At 35.0% G+C, this 16,832-nt stretch overlaps 1 protein-coding gene across 2 annotated transcripts in view; it reads left to right on the top strand.

Moving 5' to 3' along the window:
* PHF14 (PHD finger protein 14) overlaps positions 1-16,538 on the top strand; it is a 163,184-nt gene extending 146,646 nt beyond the window's left edge. For both annotated transcript variants that reach the window (XM_083824579.1, XM_083824578.1), the window contains exon 20: positions 16,363-16,538. Coding sequence is in view for 1 of the 2 variants with exons in the window: in XM_083824578.1 (XP_083680704.1) it covers positions 16,363-16,437 (75 nt within the window). In the remaining variant the exon portion in view is untranslated. The remainder of the gene's footprint in view (positions 1-16,362) is intronic.
* The last annotated feature ends 294 nt before the right edge of the window (positions 16,539-16,832 follow it).

The following is a 16,832-nucleotide window of genomic DNA, read 5'->3' as shown; positions in this document are numbered from 1 at the left end:
GCTTTTATAGCGGATGAATGAGTTGAAAATAGCATTAATCATTGAAATATTCAATGTCTATGTCAACCATTACAAAGTGGACACCAAAGGTGCTCTTTTTCTCATTAGAACACATTGCAATAGTCCCCAAACACGTTTCTCATTTCTTCAGAGAAAGTGAATGGTGCCTGCTTCAGTTTTTCTCCCTGATTTCAGTGCTATTTTGCTTTTCCAAAGCTCTTAAATATCAGATTCGAGAAAGAAAAAAAAATGTTTGTTTGTTTGTTTTTTAAAAAGAAAACCAGCTGCCAGGTATTTCCTCTCTGGAAAAATCTCCTTAGTTGCCCATCTGGATTTATCTATACATGGTAAGCCATTAGTTCTACCTTGTCCTTGTACCAAGAGATGTTCTTTTAAGAAAGGAAGCAGGGGACAACAGCAAAGAAAGAAGAACTGGGTCTAAAGGAAAGGTCATCAAGATTTTCAGAGTTATCTTAAGGATCTTCAGAAACTTTTCTAGTTAAAAATATGAGATTTTTTTTGAAGTAAACTGTGAAAGCTGGAAGGAAACAAGCCTGAAAATGGCGAAACATTCGCCAAAGCTCTGCATATGTTGCAAAGGCAGCAAAAGAAAATGGTTTGTGAGAGGGGGGTACTGAAGCCTTCAGACATATTATAGTCACCTGCTTTTGTCTAAAGCTGTCAGCTCAAAACAACCAAACAAGCATGGAGCAAACTCTCTTTTACTCTTTGAATCAATGGATAAGACCTTGAAAATGAAAATATATATATATATATTTGGGACTTTAACCAAGGAGTAGGAAAGGGCTGAGCTGCATTTAATGAAACTATCCAGAAAAAAAAAAGTCTTCACCCTTGCTGCAATCACTCAGAGAAACAAGAAGAAAATGAGAATCAGAGACATATCCTGTATTTTTACATAGACCAAGAATGCAAATCCTCTTCACTAAGCCACAGTGATAGTTTATTGCTGAGAGCCAGTGTGGGCAAATAATGCCAGGAAATGTATTTTCCATTTTCTTGGGTCTTCCTCCTCCTTCCTGCACACTTTTTTGCTTCTCATGCCTTAACTTTGAAATGTTCTATATAAAAAAAATCCTTATGTCTTGTGAGAAATAGTGGGAATTATTAAGAAACAATTTAGTTTTCTATGGAGAACTGTGTAAAACTGACAAGTTTGGCTATGCAAAAGAAGATACACTCAGAAAATGCTTCACAAACGGTACAAAATACTCCACAATTCTTTTTTTGCCAGTCATAGCCATTGAGAATTTAGCATGCACCCCCATACACTAGAATTAATATGAATTATCTACTCTTGGCTTTTATTCATCATGTTTTCCCACTGTGAAGGGAAGTAGGAGTGCTACAGTTAGGACGGTTGCAATGTACTCTGGTGAGCTCCCGCACTCAATTCGCTTGCTTTGTGCTTTCTGCAGATTATGATTTGCAAGACTGTAATCCATTAAACTATTGAATATGCTTTTGCTTTGGGTAGGTGCAGTTTTCTGTCTCCTGCTTCTGCTGAAAGCATGAATTAAAGACATGTATGAAGAGATACTAGTTTGAATAGGATAAAAAGATACATGGCACTGAATATTCTGATGGTAATATCTTAGTGCTATGTTTTCATCATATTTAAGTTGCTTGAAGATTGTTGGTGTTTTATTTTTGATTTAACCTCTGGTGAATCTCATTATGTTGACAGTGATGATATGTTGCCTTTAATTCATCAGTGGATCTATGGAGCTTCTGCAAGAGAGACACTGTGATACTGGTTTGGAGCCCTTCTTTGCCAGCACAGATAGGTGCTAGCTGTTGGAGTCCACAACTGTCTGTCATTTTCAGGACATCATATGGTTAATTGGTCTAAGAAAGATGAAGCAAAAGTAGCAATGTTTACTTACAAGGAATTTATTGTTTTCCACAACAGTAAAGTATGAATGAGGCTTTCCCGAATGGGATTCTGGCTGCTATGGGGTGTCTGCTTAAGGTATGCATGGATGTTTTGGCCTACAGAAAAGAGGAGATAATACCTGCTAATAAGGAAGTTATTCCTAAATAGGGTAGCCTATACACTTAACGGCTGCACCAGCTAAGTAACTAATGCTGTAACAATGTACAGACCTGAGCTGTTCAAACTGTGATAAGGATTACAGTCCTTATTGTGGCTTTCAGTTGTATCTGTTCCTTTTCTTTTTGTCAGACTTAGCCTCTTAGCTGCCTTTTTGAGTCATATCTGTGTGATAACTGTATCCAGTCATAGCTAGTTTTGAAAGGTAGTTTGTATGGATTATCTGTGGGTTAAACTTCTCAGTTAATGAAGTACTGACTGATTGGATTACTGCCTGAGTGAGATTTCCAACACAATACATTTCCAGGCATCTTCTTTCAGTATTTTCACTACATTGTAGACTATATTAAGGTGGAAATTGGATTAAAAGGACAAAGCATGAAGTCGTTTGCTGAAGCAAATGGAGGGTTAGTGCCAAATTTTGTATGAAAAGATGCTACTGAAAGGACTGTGGGGCTACCTTCTAATCTACAGAGAATCCCTCTGCTTCTGAGTTTAAGGACTTCATTTCCAAATACAATGCACAAGGGGTACCTAAAGCCCTGTTAAACAGTTCATTTTATGCATTCATCTCTTGTTTGTTTACAGTATTAAAAATGTTGTTTCATCCTGGAACAATCCTATTCATGCAGAAATCACTTTATAAATGTAAATACTGTACTAGTGACAGCTCTGTTCAGAGCAAGTATTTTAACCTCTTAGGCAGTACCAATTACTCTCTTCCTGTAATTAATGTTTTAAGTATATGAAAAAAAAATCTTCCTTTTTATTTTTCTCAGTGAAATAAGTATTTTCAAAGGAAAAATTGGTTATATACAGAGGCAATACTCACAGTTTCTGAAAATGATATGTTGAAAGGGCAAATGAATTATTGCTGGTCTTGGATGAAGGGAGTGTTGAATGTGAAACTTCTGCTGTCCGTTGAGTAAACAGCAAAGTTTGAAATGTAAGCAGAAGACAGAAAATAAATGAAGTATTTTAAAAATCCTAAATCAGAAACTAAATATCCAAAATTTGGTGTACCCAAAGATGTAATCCTGGGCTACAGCCTTAAAAATTATCATCACCCAATGCAAGACAACCTAAACATAAAAGAGTATTGTCATAGAAAAAAAATGACGTAACTCAAGCTGACCACTGCATCTTTCACAGGGGGGATACTGACTGCCACTTAAATGCTATTAGAATATGGTCCTCCTTGGAGAGCAGGTACTTGTCCTTCTGAAAAAGAGGAATAGACATATCAATCTCATTGGCTGATTTTCTAGCACCCACTATGTACTTACTTCCTTATTTGTTATGTTTTAAAAATTGGCTCCATTCTCTTTTCATCATTCCAAACCAGACACCTTTTTTATGCATTGCCTTTTGATTGCTCTCAAAGCATCTTTCCAATTAAATAATTTCCTCATGAAAAACAAGTTTATGTAAAGTAGAACAGCTTTTCATATACTTTATAGCTTGCTGCATATTTTACTGTGTTTTGTATCATAAAATTCCTGCTATTAATGGTTGTTTACTTTTTCTAGAGACAAAAAGTATGCATCAGAATTTAGAACCAGACAGTTTCTTGCAATAACTACATTCATTTTATGTCTTCTTTGCTGGCTCAGAAAGAACAGGTGATGTTCTGCACTAGAAAAGTTAGTGCTTTTAAAGCCTTCTGTACTTTCTGAATGTAATAACAATAACAGCACTTAGCACTTATATAAATCTTTTCATGCATAGACCTCCATCCTGCCAGTGCAAGAATTATTATTCATATTTTAGCAATAAGTTCTTTAACATAGCAGTGAGTTCAATTTCCACAACCCTCTCTCTGCCAGGCCAAATAGATTTTATATCAGGGGGACAAACATCAGAGTTGAGATTTTTGCTGAGGAAATCCTCTTCTGAATCTCAGACCTTGCTTTACCATAGACACATGTATTAACTTTATCCTGGTTTCTGTTAGTGACCCTCCTTTAAATTATAAATCCTGTTACAAAGCATTCCTCCATTTCTTTCTCTCCTCCAGTGACATTTTCCAGCACAGCATACAGAAGTTATCTCAGCTTTTTTCCACACACTATGCTTCATACAGGGAGTTCTTGCCTTGGTCTGAACTGTTTCCCCCAGAAAAGTACTGTTCTATAGACTGACTACTCTAGGCTCAGGACTGTTTTGCTAAAACATCTGCAATAACTGACAGATGTGTGTATGTTATGTGTAGTCAATATATTTATTTTATAAAAAAATATAAAATATTTCTATATGTAATAGCTTATATAAATTTTGTATACATTATATACTTTTTAATCAATCTTAATATATCAGCTGTTCTTGGCACAAAAAATGTGAGATACATGCCCATTATCCTGATCAACTTGGCTTTTATGATGTTTTACTTCTTATCCTTCCCTTCTTTCATTTATTTCATAGCTGATTTTAGACTCTACAAGATCAGACTCTCCAGATGTGTTTGTACAATATGTGGCATGACTTAGACAAGATTTGGATTATTAATTGATGTTATGGTTAAATAATTATTAAATCAAGGTAATACAGTTTATCAAATTGAACAGCAAAATCTTGGGAGGAGCTAGGGAGCTTTCTACATCCAGGTCTTAAGTGGCATCAGTTTAAGTGTTTTGAATGACAGGGGAAACAACAGCTAATAAAATTTTTCAAGCTTTGTTTTTAGAGAACTTACATCCTGAAAGGCTTCCTTGAAATTAAATGAATTAAAAATACTTCAGTGCACCTTCAGTCACGATTAATGCCAGCAAGTGTCATGTTAAGGAGATTACTGAAAGACAAAGGGAAACATCAATTCATAGAGGAAGAACAAGGTCCTTGATTTGTTGTCTATCAAAATAGACAACATTTGCTTATTTTCTTCATAGTCATCATATTCTTTATAATCACATCTTTAAATTGCATTGGAATTTGAGGTACTATGGTTGCATATTTGTTTCTAAATTTAAATGCTCCTTTGAATGGCAGTGCTATACACTTTTGGAGTTTCCAATTTTTTTATTTTTTTTTTTTTACAACCTATTTTGAGGTTACAACTAAGTAAAATGAACAATTAACACAGATAAAGAATAGATCAGTAACTGCTGAACATTGCTGACCCTAAGGAAAGTGTTGGCTGGAACCGTTCAGTTGCAGCTGACTGGAAGCGAGAGCATTTCAAGAAAAAATAGCCCTCTGAAAATCACCTCAACTTCTTCTTAAATACCCATAATTTAAATGCCATGCTTGGTCTATTTAAATTCAGTATTCCATTCCAGAGAGGCCTTGTTCTACAGTATATTTCATACGTAACTGCAGTAAATAGTATTGTTCATTTCAGTGATCAGATGAGTTGAATGTAATGATGCATGTATACGTGTTTGCATGTTGTGGATCTTAATGGTTGTGAAGCGTATTATGTCTTGGAAGCACCATGATATAACCTAATGGCAGAATGGGAAACAAACAAACAAAAAAACAACTGAGTGAATAGTCTTCTGAGGAATGAAGTTTAGTATGCTTCAGGAGTTTAATCAAATGATATTGTGACTTCAACATTTTAAGGAAAAGTAGATAAATAATGATTTATAATGTAAGCTCTGTAATGAGCTCTTATACCATAAATATGCAGAACACTAATTATTTATAGCCAAATTTCCCTAGCTTTGGGAATCTTTTAGAATATAGTTTTTCAGTAATTGAATCACGTCAAAGTATTTTTTCCTCCCAATCTTCTGACAAAGTTATGTGTGATGTGATGGAGGGCAGGGAGAGATGGGAAGCAAGCTGTTGTCAAGCCTCAAGATGGCTTTGATGTCATATACTGAAATAATAACTTCAAGATTTATCAGAAGGAAATGCACCATGAACCTGTAAGGGATCCTGTTTATGGTGACTGCCTAGACCAAGGTAAGCTCTGTCAATTAACTTGATTCTAAATTTCAGAAAAGCAATTAAACTTTTATATCTATATCTATGTATATATATATAAACACCACTAGAGAAAAAGTTTTGGAAGGATTTCAGAGCATGTTTGGAGGTAGGTTCTCTCACAGAGCAGATTTTTCAAGGTTCATTTCGATTATGGTATTACCTTAAATGGTTGGTCATTACATTACTTCCAGTTGGAAGAGTTTCATCAGATTATGACTTCACAAAACTGCAGTGAAACATCATCACTCTCCTGACAAATCACCAAAAAATCTCTCAGTATATCCAGTGAATTAAATAACATTTGGCTTTAGAAACTGCGTGGTTTAATAACTGATGGGCAGCTCAGCCCCACCATGCCACTTTCTCATTCCCCCTACTCAGAAGGAAAAGGGAAGAAAATACAATGAAAAAAGAAAACCTTATGGGTTGAAATAAGGACAGTTTAACTAAAAAAAAAAAAAAAAAAGCTGATGAAAGCAAAAGGGGAAAACAAATATTCTCTACTTCTGATCTGCAAGTGATGTTTGTCCGCGTCTTGAGGAACAGGACCTTAATAGGCGTAGTGGTTGCTGGGGAAGACCAATATTTTCATAATGAGAGCCTCATTACAAATCTGTAAGTCTGCCTTTGCCTTTAAATCAACTGAATCCTAATTTCCAAAGCCATAAACTTCTTGTCCAATTTGATGTAAGGTCCATAGCCTCAAAGTTAAGACCATAGCTAGTTAAGGTCAATAGCCTTAAAGTCTGGGTCTTACTATGTAAATAGAGGTATGCTTGTACATCTCATAAGGGAATGATTTTGACTTTTGGGTAGGTCTGCAGTGCTAGTGTTTATTTAGATTAAATGAATGATAGGGAAGGCGTAGGTCTTCCACAAGGGATTGTACCTGGGTTGAGCGTGTGAAGATGTGGATCTATTTCTGACTAGGATGCTCTTTGGGGGATTTTACTTAATGCATGTTGAAGTCATTGAGAAGTCTGTCAAGTTATTTTTGTTGAATTCTGATTTTAATCCTTTTGCTTGATACTGTGATAAACTGTGCAGTTCCTTGTTAGTACACACCATATACAGGAGCCAGAAGAATAGTAATAGGAAAAAATTTTTCTGCTTTTGCCATGCAGAATTGGTCCTATCAAGTAATTGGTTTATAAATCTAAATACTGTTGTGTGAAGACTGTGCTGTCAGAAATAATATAATAATATTAGAAATCCACTGAGTGTTTGATAACACTGCAAATAAAGAAAATAACTGGTATAACGCGTTCATGTAACTAGAAGTTTGAATGGCGCTTTGTGTTTTGGGAGACCTAAAAAAGGGAATTGTGCTTAAAAATGTAAAGTAAAAGCCTCTTCCATCTGTGATTTCTTTGTCTGTAGCACAGGTTTTATTTGTTATTGTAGCTAATCCCTCCATCTACTTCCTAAACTTTTTTCATTTCTTTCATTTATCATTTGTAACTTCATGGATTGTCATTAAAAGTGGTAATTATAACAAATATGAAGGCATTTTCACAGCATTTTCTTATACCACTTTTGGAAATTAGATGACTAAAATAAAGGCATTTGCTGTGGTGTTTAGACTGCTATGTTATCATATTAAATCCATTGAGAACGCCATCTTTTGTACCTTGAACCTGAACAAAATTTCGTGGCTTTACTCAGGTGAAATGCTCTGATGAAATATAAAAAAGGGAGAAAGAAAGGTTTCTGAATTGTTAGCTGTCACATTATAGCAATGTTTTCATTAATTCCCAAGTTATTAAATTTATAATACTGCAGTAGACTTTTTAAAAATTAAATATTAATTTTCTTTTATCATAAGCAAAAAAACTTTGGTTGTGCTTTTTACAGTAATTTAATTAAGCATTTCCTGCAAGTTCATTTCAGTATCTATCATGGCTCACTAAAGTTAGATTCAGTATAGAATGGCAGATTAATTGCCCTTTGTCTTAGATGAAATAAGAATCCTAAATATGCCGAGTCATGAAATTTAATTGTGTTCGTCAATTGCTTATTCAATGCTTTGGAAACCTGAATCAAAAAATACTGAAGAAGAAGGCCAAAGGTTGTTAAATGTAGCGAGTAACACAGATTTTGAACTTTACTTAATGAACCGAATGTTTATTACTATGAAATAAATGCACCATTTAAAGAATTACAGAGAAAATGTAAAACATTAAAACTCTAATTAATTTTGATCAGAAGCATGCAATGTACTCATTTTTCCTAAAATGTTTTCATTAGGGTCTAGATTTTCTCTGTTATAGAGAGAAATTTATTCCTTTCATACAGTAGTACTATCTCTTTCTGTTAAAAAATTGTACTTCATTGATGTTTAGTGCAGTATCTTTCAGCTGCCTTCAACTGTAGGCAGCATTTCTAAACTGTAGTTTGCAGAAGCATTTCTCTGTAACTCATTTGTGCATACTTTTTTTAATATTGTTAATCACTTTGGAAACAACATTCAGACCTCTTGATAGAAGTGTGTATAAATAAACTTATTTGTGAAAATAGTTAAGTCCGAAAAAACTCCTCAAATATATTTTAGTAGTTCCCAAGATGTATGTAGAGCCCCAACAACTGATCAGTAAGAAGAATAGCCTTTTATTTGTATATTTATTATGTACAGTACTACGAAATAAAAATGTTTAAAAGAGCTGTTAATTCCTCATTGTTGGCCTGAGAACCTTTTGTTCTCATGTAGCTGTTGTAAAAAAATATTTTATTTCTTAGCATCAAGAACTTTTCCTTCTTATAATTTGGTAAATGTGTACTGTAAATTTGGAAGGAGTATAGGCATAGATATTTAAAATAATCTTGATTTGATTAGAGTATGCATTTCTAGGGTACAGGATATTATTCTGTAGTAGTACTGTGAGTATATATAGATATAGTGGAACTTTTAACTTTAATTTATAATTCAGAACAATAATGATTATACCGTCACATAAGTAGAAAATATTATGTATGGTTTCCATATATATATATATTTACATATGCACAGTTATAAGTGGTATAACTGAGTGACAAATTTACTTTAGAAAGGTTCTTAGGGATAGGGTCAGACTTGAAAGACATGAATGAAAGACAAGCATGCATTCTGAGTCTGAAGTGGAGATTAAGGAAGCTTGTCCCTACAGGTACAGGCACAGTACAATCCTCTTGAAGTGGCTTTTCATCTATTTCATACTTGATGTTTCAGGCATGTGATAGTTAAGCATTCATAGATACTGTGTAAAGTTCATAAACCTAAACCTTTAAAGATATGAGTTGTTAAAGAGGAAACATTTTCCTGTACTTTTTTCAAGGAGAACCAGCTGAACTTTTAAAACAATGGTTTGGTTTCAAGCACCACCTGCCCTGAAGAGCATCCCAACTGTAGTGGCAGTCAGCCAAAAGGACCACTCAGTGGAATGGTTGCCTTCTAAAAATGAGAGAAACAGATGGAGGATTGGAAATTTGGCATAAAATTCCACTTCTGTACTAAGCGTTACATGAAATTTGGCTGTAAGGACTCTTGCAATGGTACATTTTTCTGTATAATCAGAATTAGAAAAAAAGGAAATAGAAAATACAAAACACCGACAACCGTTTCAAAAAGCCTTCAAGTTCTTGTACCAATACAAGTTAAAGGAAAGAGTTTCTGATAAACAAGCAGCTGTTTGTAGCTTCTTAAAAGGAGCTGGAGTATCAAAACAGTTCTCCCAGTCTTGCATTGCCACCTAGAGCACCGTGCCCTGCACTGCAGCGGTGAAGGGCTCCCTTGGAACCACCGAGCAGTTCAACGTCGCTCTCTCCACTGAACAAAACGGGGCGGGGAACTGCTTCCAACTAATCGATGGCATGTTTATTTACATTATAATGCTTAGCTCATTCATAGCCTCCATTTTTTTGAATGTTACCAGATCAGCTGAGATTTCGTTGTAGGAATTCGGTGGGGTCTGACAGTAAGAATTAATGGAGATGCACATTAAAAGGTACGACTGTCAGCTTGCCAGTGGTCCCAGAGGGTGCATTTCCTTGATATCTGCTTCAGAATACCTCATGAAGCAAATGTCAAACTTGTCAAGGCTGTCACTATGAAAATGATCCATGTAGCAAGGGTCTCCTTTTCCTGGGAAACAAACAGCTGCCTTATCACGGAAGTGCTGCAGTGACAGAAAACTGTCATCTATCACGAGAAATTTATATTTGCTTCTAATATCCATTGGTAAAGAACTGTTCCACTTGTACTCTGTAGTTTTGCACCACTCTTCGTTATAAGGGTTGTCAGCAATACATTTGAAGCAGATAGCATGGGCTTTGAAAGAAAAATAACTTCTGAATTTTAGTGCTGGATGCTCACCTTTTGCTGATTTAGCAGAAAGACTGACTTAATTCTCAATTTATAATCCTGCAAACTCCTTTTCCTTCAAATTTGGTGTATTAAATTGGAAAGGAAGAATTTAGCTCTCATAGTTTCTAAAGTCCCTTTGTCCTGTTGTATTTTTAAAGAGTTAGTATTTTTACCTGCTTCCAGCTGATGTTTTGTAGTCTAGTATCTGTGAGGTAGATGATGAAATACCTGCTATCTAGGCTGAGGTTTTAAAAATGCTAGTATGCAAACATCCTCCCAATGAGATATAAACTGCAATGTCCATGAACTATAACATCTTGATTGTAAGTAGTGACTTTGCTTGTATTTATAAGTACCACACCAAGTTAACAAATATTGCTTTCCATCTACGTGGGTGATTGCTTTCCATCTACTTTAGTGTGTAAAACTGCTGCCCTCAGAAGAGTCCAGTTGTATTCTTCCTGCTGGCAGCAGTGACCTGCCTGGCTGCATCTGCAGCACTGAGGCCATTTAGTAGTTGTGTGAGGTTTGTGGTTCAACCAAATGAGACGTTCAGATTCTGCAGTTTGGAGGAAACGTCCATATAGAGAATGTCACAGGTTCTTTGACTATGTGCTTGCATGGAAGAACAATCTTTGTTCTTCTGGACTCTACAGCATAGTTACATTCATTATACTTGAATACAAAACATAATCTTTCTCTTGTTTTGTCTTTATGTCCTTACAGAGGTTTAAAGACTTTTATTTTTTATAGTTTGGAACACTTGGTGTTTCTTGTGACCAGCTGGACACCCTCACTGAAGCCTAGTATATTAGTCATATTACACCTCTTTTGGGTTAAGGCAGTACAAAAAGTAAAAACATTGGAATTTGGTCCTGAGTGTTTTTGAGGTGGTGTTTCTAGATTATGTGATAGCATGGAAAACCCTTCAGTCATTTCTTAGTAGTACAAATTTTATTTTAGCTCATTTATTCAGATGTTCATCATACTATGATATATATCTGTTTATTAAGTTCATAACACATCTTAAACTTCACATAGGTCAAAACCAAAAAATTAACTTTATTAAAAATATTTTTGTAATAAAACTTTAGAAATTACAGGTGTCACGTAATGCACAAATCTGTGAAATGCAGTTAACTGATGTGTGATCTGTTCTATGTACAGTGTAGCGTCAATTTCCCTGCATAGTTAAGAATGGTCTAATCCACTGTTATCTTTGAGATTTCATATAATTAACTAATGGAATAAAAAGAAATTCTCAGACATTTCAAATGAAGTTTGTTGAAGGGGGAAAAAGACAAAGGGACATTCAGAACCCTAGTTCTAGGATATATATATATATTTATAGATATGTTTATATATATATAGTTAATATATATATATTTCTCATGTCAGAATTTATCTACAGGGGAGTATTCTGCAATAATTACTACAAAATTAACTTTCCACATGGGGCTGCTTATCCTCTGCTCAAAGTACCATTTGTAGTTGACCTTAAACATGCTTTAAAAGGAGATGAAGTTATATGACAGAAGCACACACTGTCTCTCAACTGTCAGATCAAAATTTTCAGAAATAGGAACTTAAATGTCAACCTCTTACCTCTAGTTTTTGCCACCTAAAGGCATCTAAATTTCAAAGTATTCCCATTAACTTTAGCAGAGCTACTAAATGTTCAATACTTTCATAATAATTCACAATGCTTATTTAGGTGGCAGACTGAAGGCTCTCGGTTTTAACTTCTGGGCCCTATTCTGTTACTGTGACCCACTAATGCTCAACTTCCCGGTGTAGACTAAGTAGCGTGAACCAAGAGGTTCAAATGTCCCCAGGGCTTTTGAAATCATCTGTAAATCAGCCAAAGGACCCTTTAATCCAGTTCCTTGATACCATCAGGGAGTGGAGGAATGCCTGGGGAAAGGGTGTAAGAAACAGGCTGGTGTGGAAGGTCTCCCCCATGGGATGTCCAGCTGGCTGTGGCTTAAGAAGCTTCTGAACTCATGTTTCATGTAGTGTATTAGGTTTAACGGCAATTTTTAAAGCCCTTTGTTCTTTTCCTCTTCACTGTTTTTTTTTTTTTTTTTGGTAAATCTAAAAGAACAATTCCAGACTAGTAAACTTAAGTCATTTCAACATGAAAATAGCCTTTGGGCTGCTAAATGCACTTTTTCAGTAAGAGTAGTAATAGTCTCAGTAAATACGGTCTTGAGGGATTCACTTCCCATTGCTACTCTTACAAGTCATCAGATCTGTGTTGGGGCATATTTTATGTGACTGCATTCAAAATTAACTTAATGTTTGAGTCTACAATTGGCTGTAGTCAGAAAAGATACTGAAAGGAGTTTGATTTGTGACATCTACTAGCAAGACCTACTTTGATGGTTTAACATTTTAACACTGAAAGGGCTGATCTGTTTCAGGATTCTTAGGGCAGAATGCCCTAGGCAGTTGAGTCATAGAGTGACTAGAAGCAAAATAAATAATAATGAAAAATAGAGATGTGAGGTACTAACAGAAACAATGTGAACTGAATTTTGCGAAGCAGAAACTAGAATTCAGTATTTCATCCAGTATTTATAACCAGAAATACGTAAACCAGTAATAGCAGTTTTACACACTGCCATCACAGACTGTTTTTAACTGATAATGAAAATAAATAAAAGGTTTTCCTTTGCTACCCTTCAGAATTAAAAGCTTTATAATGGTAGGTGGTAATTAGTAAAACAAATATATTAAATATGTTTAATTTTCAGTCTGGCATAATTACTTCATAATTAGGTTACACAGGGTATTTAGCTGAACATTCAAACATTATTAATGACATTAGAAACTCCAACAAATTCAGTATTGCGTATGCAATCATTGGGATGCCTCTTGGGTTATTAAAGAAAATATTTAAAATTGTATAGAAATTTTGCATTGTCAAGAAACTGAAGGAATAGCAAGCCTTCACATCTTAGAGTATGGTCAAAAATTGCACTCTAAATTGGCATTTCAAATCCTTCCCAATTATACTTGCAGTGACGTTACCCTTTTTATAATAGGAGTTTGTGTCTCAAAATTCTCTGATAATTTTCAGTAATTAGCAAATTTGTCATTTTCAGGCCACTGCTGTCACTTTTTTTTTTTTTTTTTTTTTTTTTTCCTGTTGGAAAGCTGCATGGTTGTCAGAATAGTTAGTTCATACTTTCCAGTGTCCCCTGCCAGTTATTTCTGGCATCTCTTTTGCCCTGGCACTGTTGTTCATGTGGTAATGCACAGCTCATTGAACTGATCTGGCTGACGATATATGTAACAAAGAAAACATTTTCTCCTCTTGTTAATGCATACCCTAAGAAAGATGAACCATCATGCCTTTCCAACAAGTCACCCATTAGATTTTCATTTCAAAATTATATGTGACACTTTCTGTTCTTGGAAAATAGAGATGAAATAAAAGTGCATCTACAAAACTAAGATGTCCCATGTGGAGTATGATTTAATACAACACAATTTAGAAAGCTTTTGTGCTTGAAAATATCAAAATAATGAAAAATAACAAAATAACAGCCATGAACTTGGATGACTTGCATGTGGAAGTCAACCACATAAATCCAATTTATACTCGCCTAGTAGATTTTACCAGTTTTGATATGTTTTACTGCATTGAAGCAGCAGCAGATGAACAAAAGAAAGAGCATTGATACTGCAAAATATCCCAAAACAGGTGCTTCCATCTTTAGTATTCATGCAGAGCAAATCCTAGACTTCCCTTAACCAGTCAGCCGTCATTTCTGCTTCTCAGAAAACACTGAGCAGTGCAGCTGCTGCTGTAAACTAGGAAATCTGCCAGACAGCAAGCATGACCTTATGAGCACAAAATTAAAACATTTCAAGTCTACAAAAAACAGAAGATTCTTTTCTGAAACATCTTTCACTGGATAAAACGTTTTTGTCCTAAAAAATAGGCTCAGGAAGCTAATGTTCAGCCTAATATTCCTTCACCCTCCTATTGTTCTCACTGAAGGTAAGACACAGGTCCTTTTCCTGTAGTCTCTGAAATTTCTGCATGCTTTTTCTACTAAAAGAGGAAAGCCTAAGTACTAAGTCAAGTGTGTTGGGAAAGAATGGCTGTGTAGGGTTTACATTCCCCCTGGGAAGGAGGATGACAAAGGACATTGGAATAACAGCAGGTTATGTACTGGAAAGATGGGTTATTTGGCATTGAGGTCACCAAAATATGACTTATGAAGGTAAGGATCTACAGAAACATGCAGATTTGCTTTCCTCAAGCCCGTCCTGAAAGAACCTTACTGCTTTTCTATACGAGACAACAGTTTCTGTGGATGGCTTTTTTATTCAGCGATATTCTTTGTCTCCTTTAAGCAATACATATAAGCTCAGTTACACACTGCTCCTTTGTTGTTTCCCAGTCTGCCTAGCCTTTATTTGCATTAGAAGTTTGACCTTTATGTGTGTACTATACATTACACTCTTCAATATGTACTACACTTGGAATTTGAACAAATCAGCAATCTTTGATTGTTTGCTCACCTGAACTAGAAGAATCACAGTACTCACTAAATGTTTTAAAGATAATTGAAGAGATGACTATCCAGGAAGTTAGAAAAATGCATTTAGTCTTGAGTGGCCAGTCATGTAAATATTTCTTATGTCTAACTTACTTCCAGAAGGGGAGAGTATTTGGAAACAGGATGCTTTGGAGTATACACTTCTTTAGTAGAGCAACTAACTTTTCTTTTTTTTTTTTCAATGTTGTGTGACACAATCTGAGACTACAATTTTTTAATGAGATTTTCTGTTGCTGTTCTATTTTGTGTATTTTGTGTAGAGAAGGGAAGACTAGGATGTGAAAATATAAACTCATTTGCCTAGAAGAATGAAGGTGCTGTGTTAAAGCGGGAAGCCACATTGTGGTTTTCTGGGTCCCACCTAATGTCCTTGACGTTTCTGTCTCTCAGATGTTGATGAGTGATGTTACAGCAGACAGAATGCTTCTTTGCTCCCAGATGTCTATTCATTTGCTCACCTTTTTGTTTCTAGAGCAAGGAAGATTCTCTGTATTGTGAATTAAAATGCAGGCAGGAAAGCTGGCTGTACTTTGAATATGTGATAAGGCCTGTTCATGATGTGATAGCTTGCAAGTTGCCTTATGAAACAGTTTTCTCAGACTTCTGCAATTTATACTTCAGAGGTCACGATTTTGTACTGGACACAAAATAGTATCCATTCCTATGAAGATGGGTATTATGATGTCACTTCATTTTTTTCAGTGTGATCCAGCAAAACCCACCTTGAATTATGAGCCCAACTCTTGGAGTTGAAGCTGTAGAATATTGTAAGCATGCTGCTGCCTGACATGCTCATGTTTCCTATTTTAGACCTGACTGATCTTCAGATAACATATGGTGGTACAAGTAATTGGAAAATTGGCAGACCTGTCAAGAAAATATGCTAGATGGGACAAAAATACGATGCTGCAGCACATAAAGTGTCTCTGAACTTAAATTTATTGTCTTTTATCAAATGGTGAAGTAAACATATCTGGTCTCAAAAAAAAATGAAACATTTTTCAATGGCAGATGCTTTTCAAAAGTAATTTTTAGAACAATGATGAAAGTTCTTGCATTTAAAAGTAATTTAGTGGAAACCTCTGGTCAAGAACAAAGGAAAAGTGTGAAATACTGTCTGCTGAAAATGTTTGAATATCTTGCCATCTGTGTATGGTTTAGGATTTTTTTTTTTTTATGTAACCGACAAGTAGATTGGTCAGGGCTACAACTGAAACATTTACTTATTAAATTATTCTTCTACTATGAATGCAGATGATTAGACTTGTTTAAATTTTATTTTTATGTCATCTATTAAGCAGAATTAAATGCTTGAACAAATGATTTTTTTGTGCTTATCAAAAGATGACAAAAGTATGAACAGAATTCTATGTGTATGTGTAAGTACAAAAAGTGTACTTCTTCAATAGATTGGTTAATGCTCATGTTTTCATTTTCTTTTACAGGAAGATGAAAATGAAACTGAGGCAGAAAGTCTATCTCGGGAGCTGAACATGGAACAGAAAAAATCAAAAAAATAGGAGATTGCTGTCTTGTTTGAAATATTTGCAAGTTGTGTAACAGTGATTATAGTTTCTCATTGTAAAAATAACAAAAAAAATCCCAATAAAGTCATTGAAAATTAAATTCATTCTGCACTGGGGAATTAATTACGTAGCTCCTGGTGATATTTGTGATTATATTGCAAGCTGAATTATCAGAACTGAGCGCCATACCAATAAATTTCTAAAAGCTTTTTGAACATGGGTAGAAAGCTGATGAGTTATTCATCACTAAAAACACTTACTAAGCAAACAGGACTTTTTTTTTTTTTTTTCCCCCTAATGAGTGATGTTATCCTTAAAGGATAGTTATAACTCAGACACATTTTTATATTTCTGAACAAGAGCTTTGATACTTAAAAATTAGATAAATG

Source organism: Anser anser (genome assembly GCF_964211835.1).
Source record: "Anser anser genome assembly, chromosome: 2".
NCBI lineage: Eukaryota > Metazoa > Chordata > Aves > Anseriformes > Anatidae > Anser > Anser anser.
The sequence above is the reverse complement of the archived record's forward strand: the minus strand, read 5'-3'. Positions and strand labels throughout refer to the sequence as shown.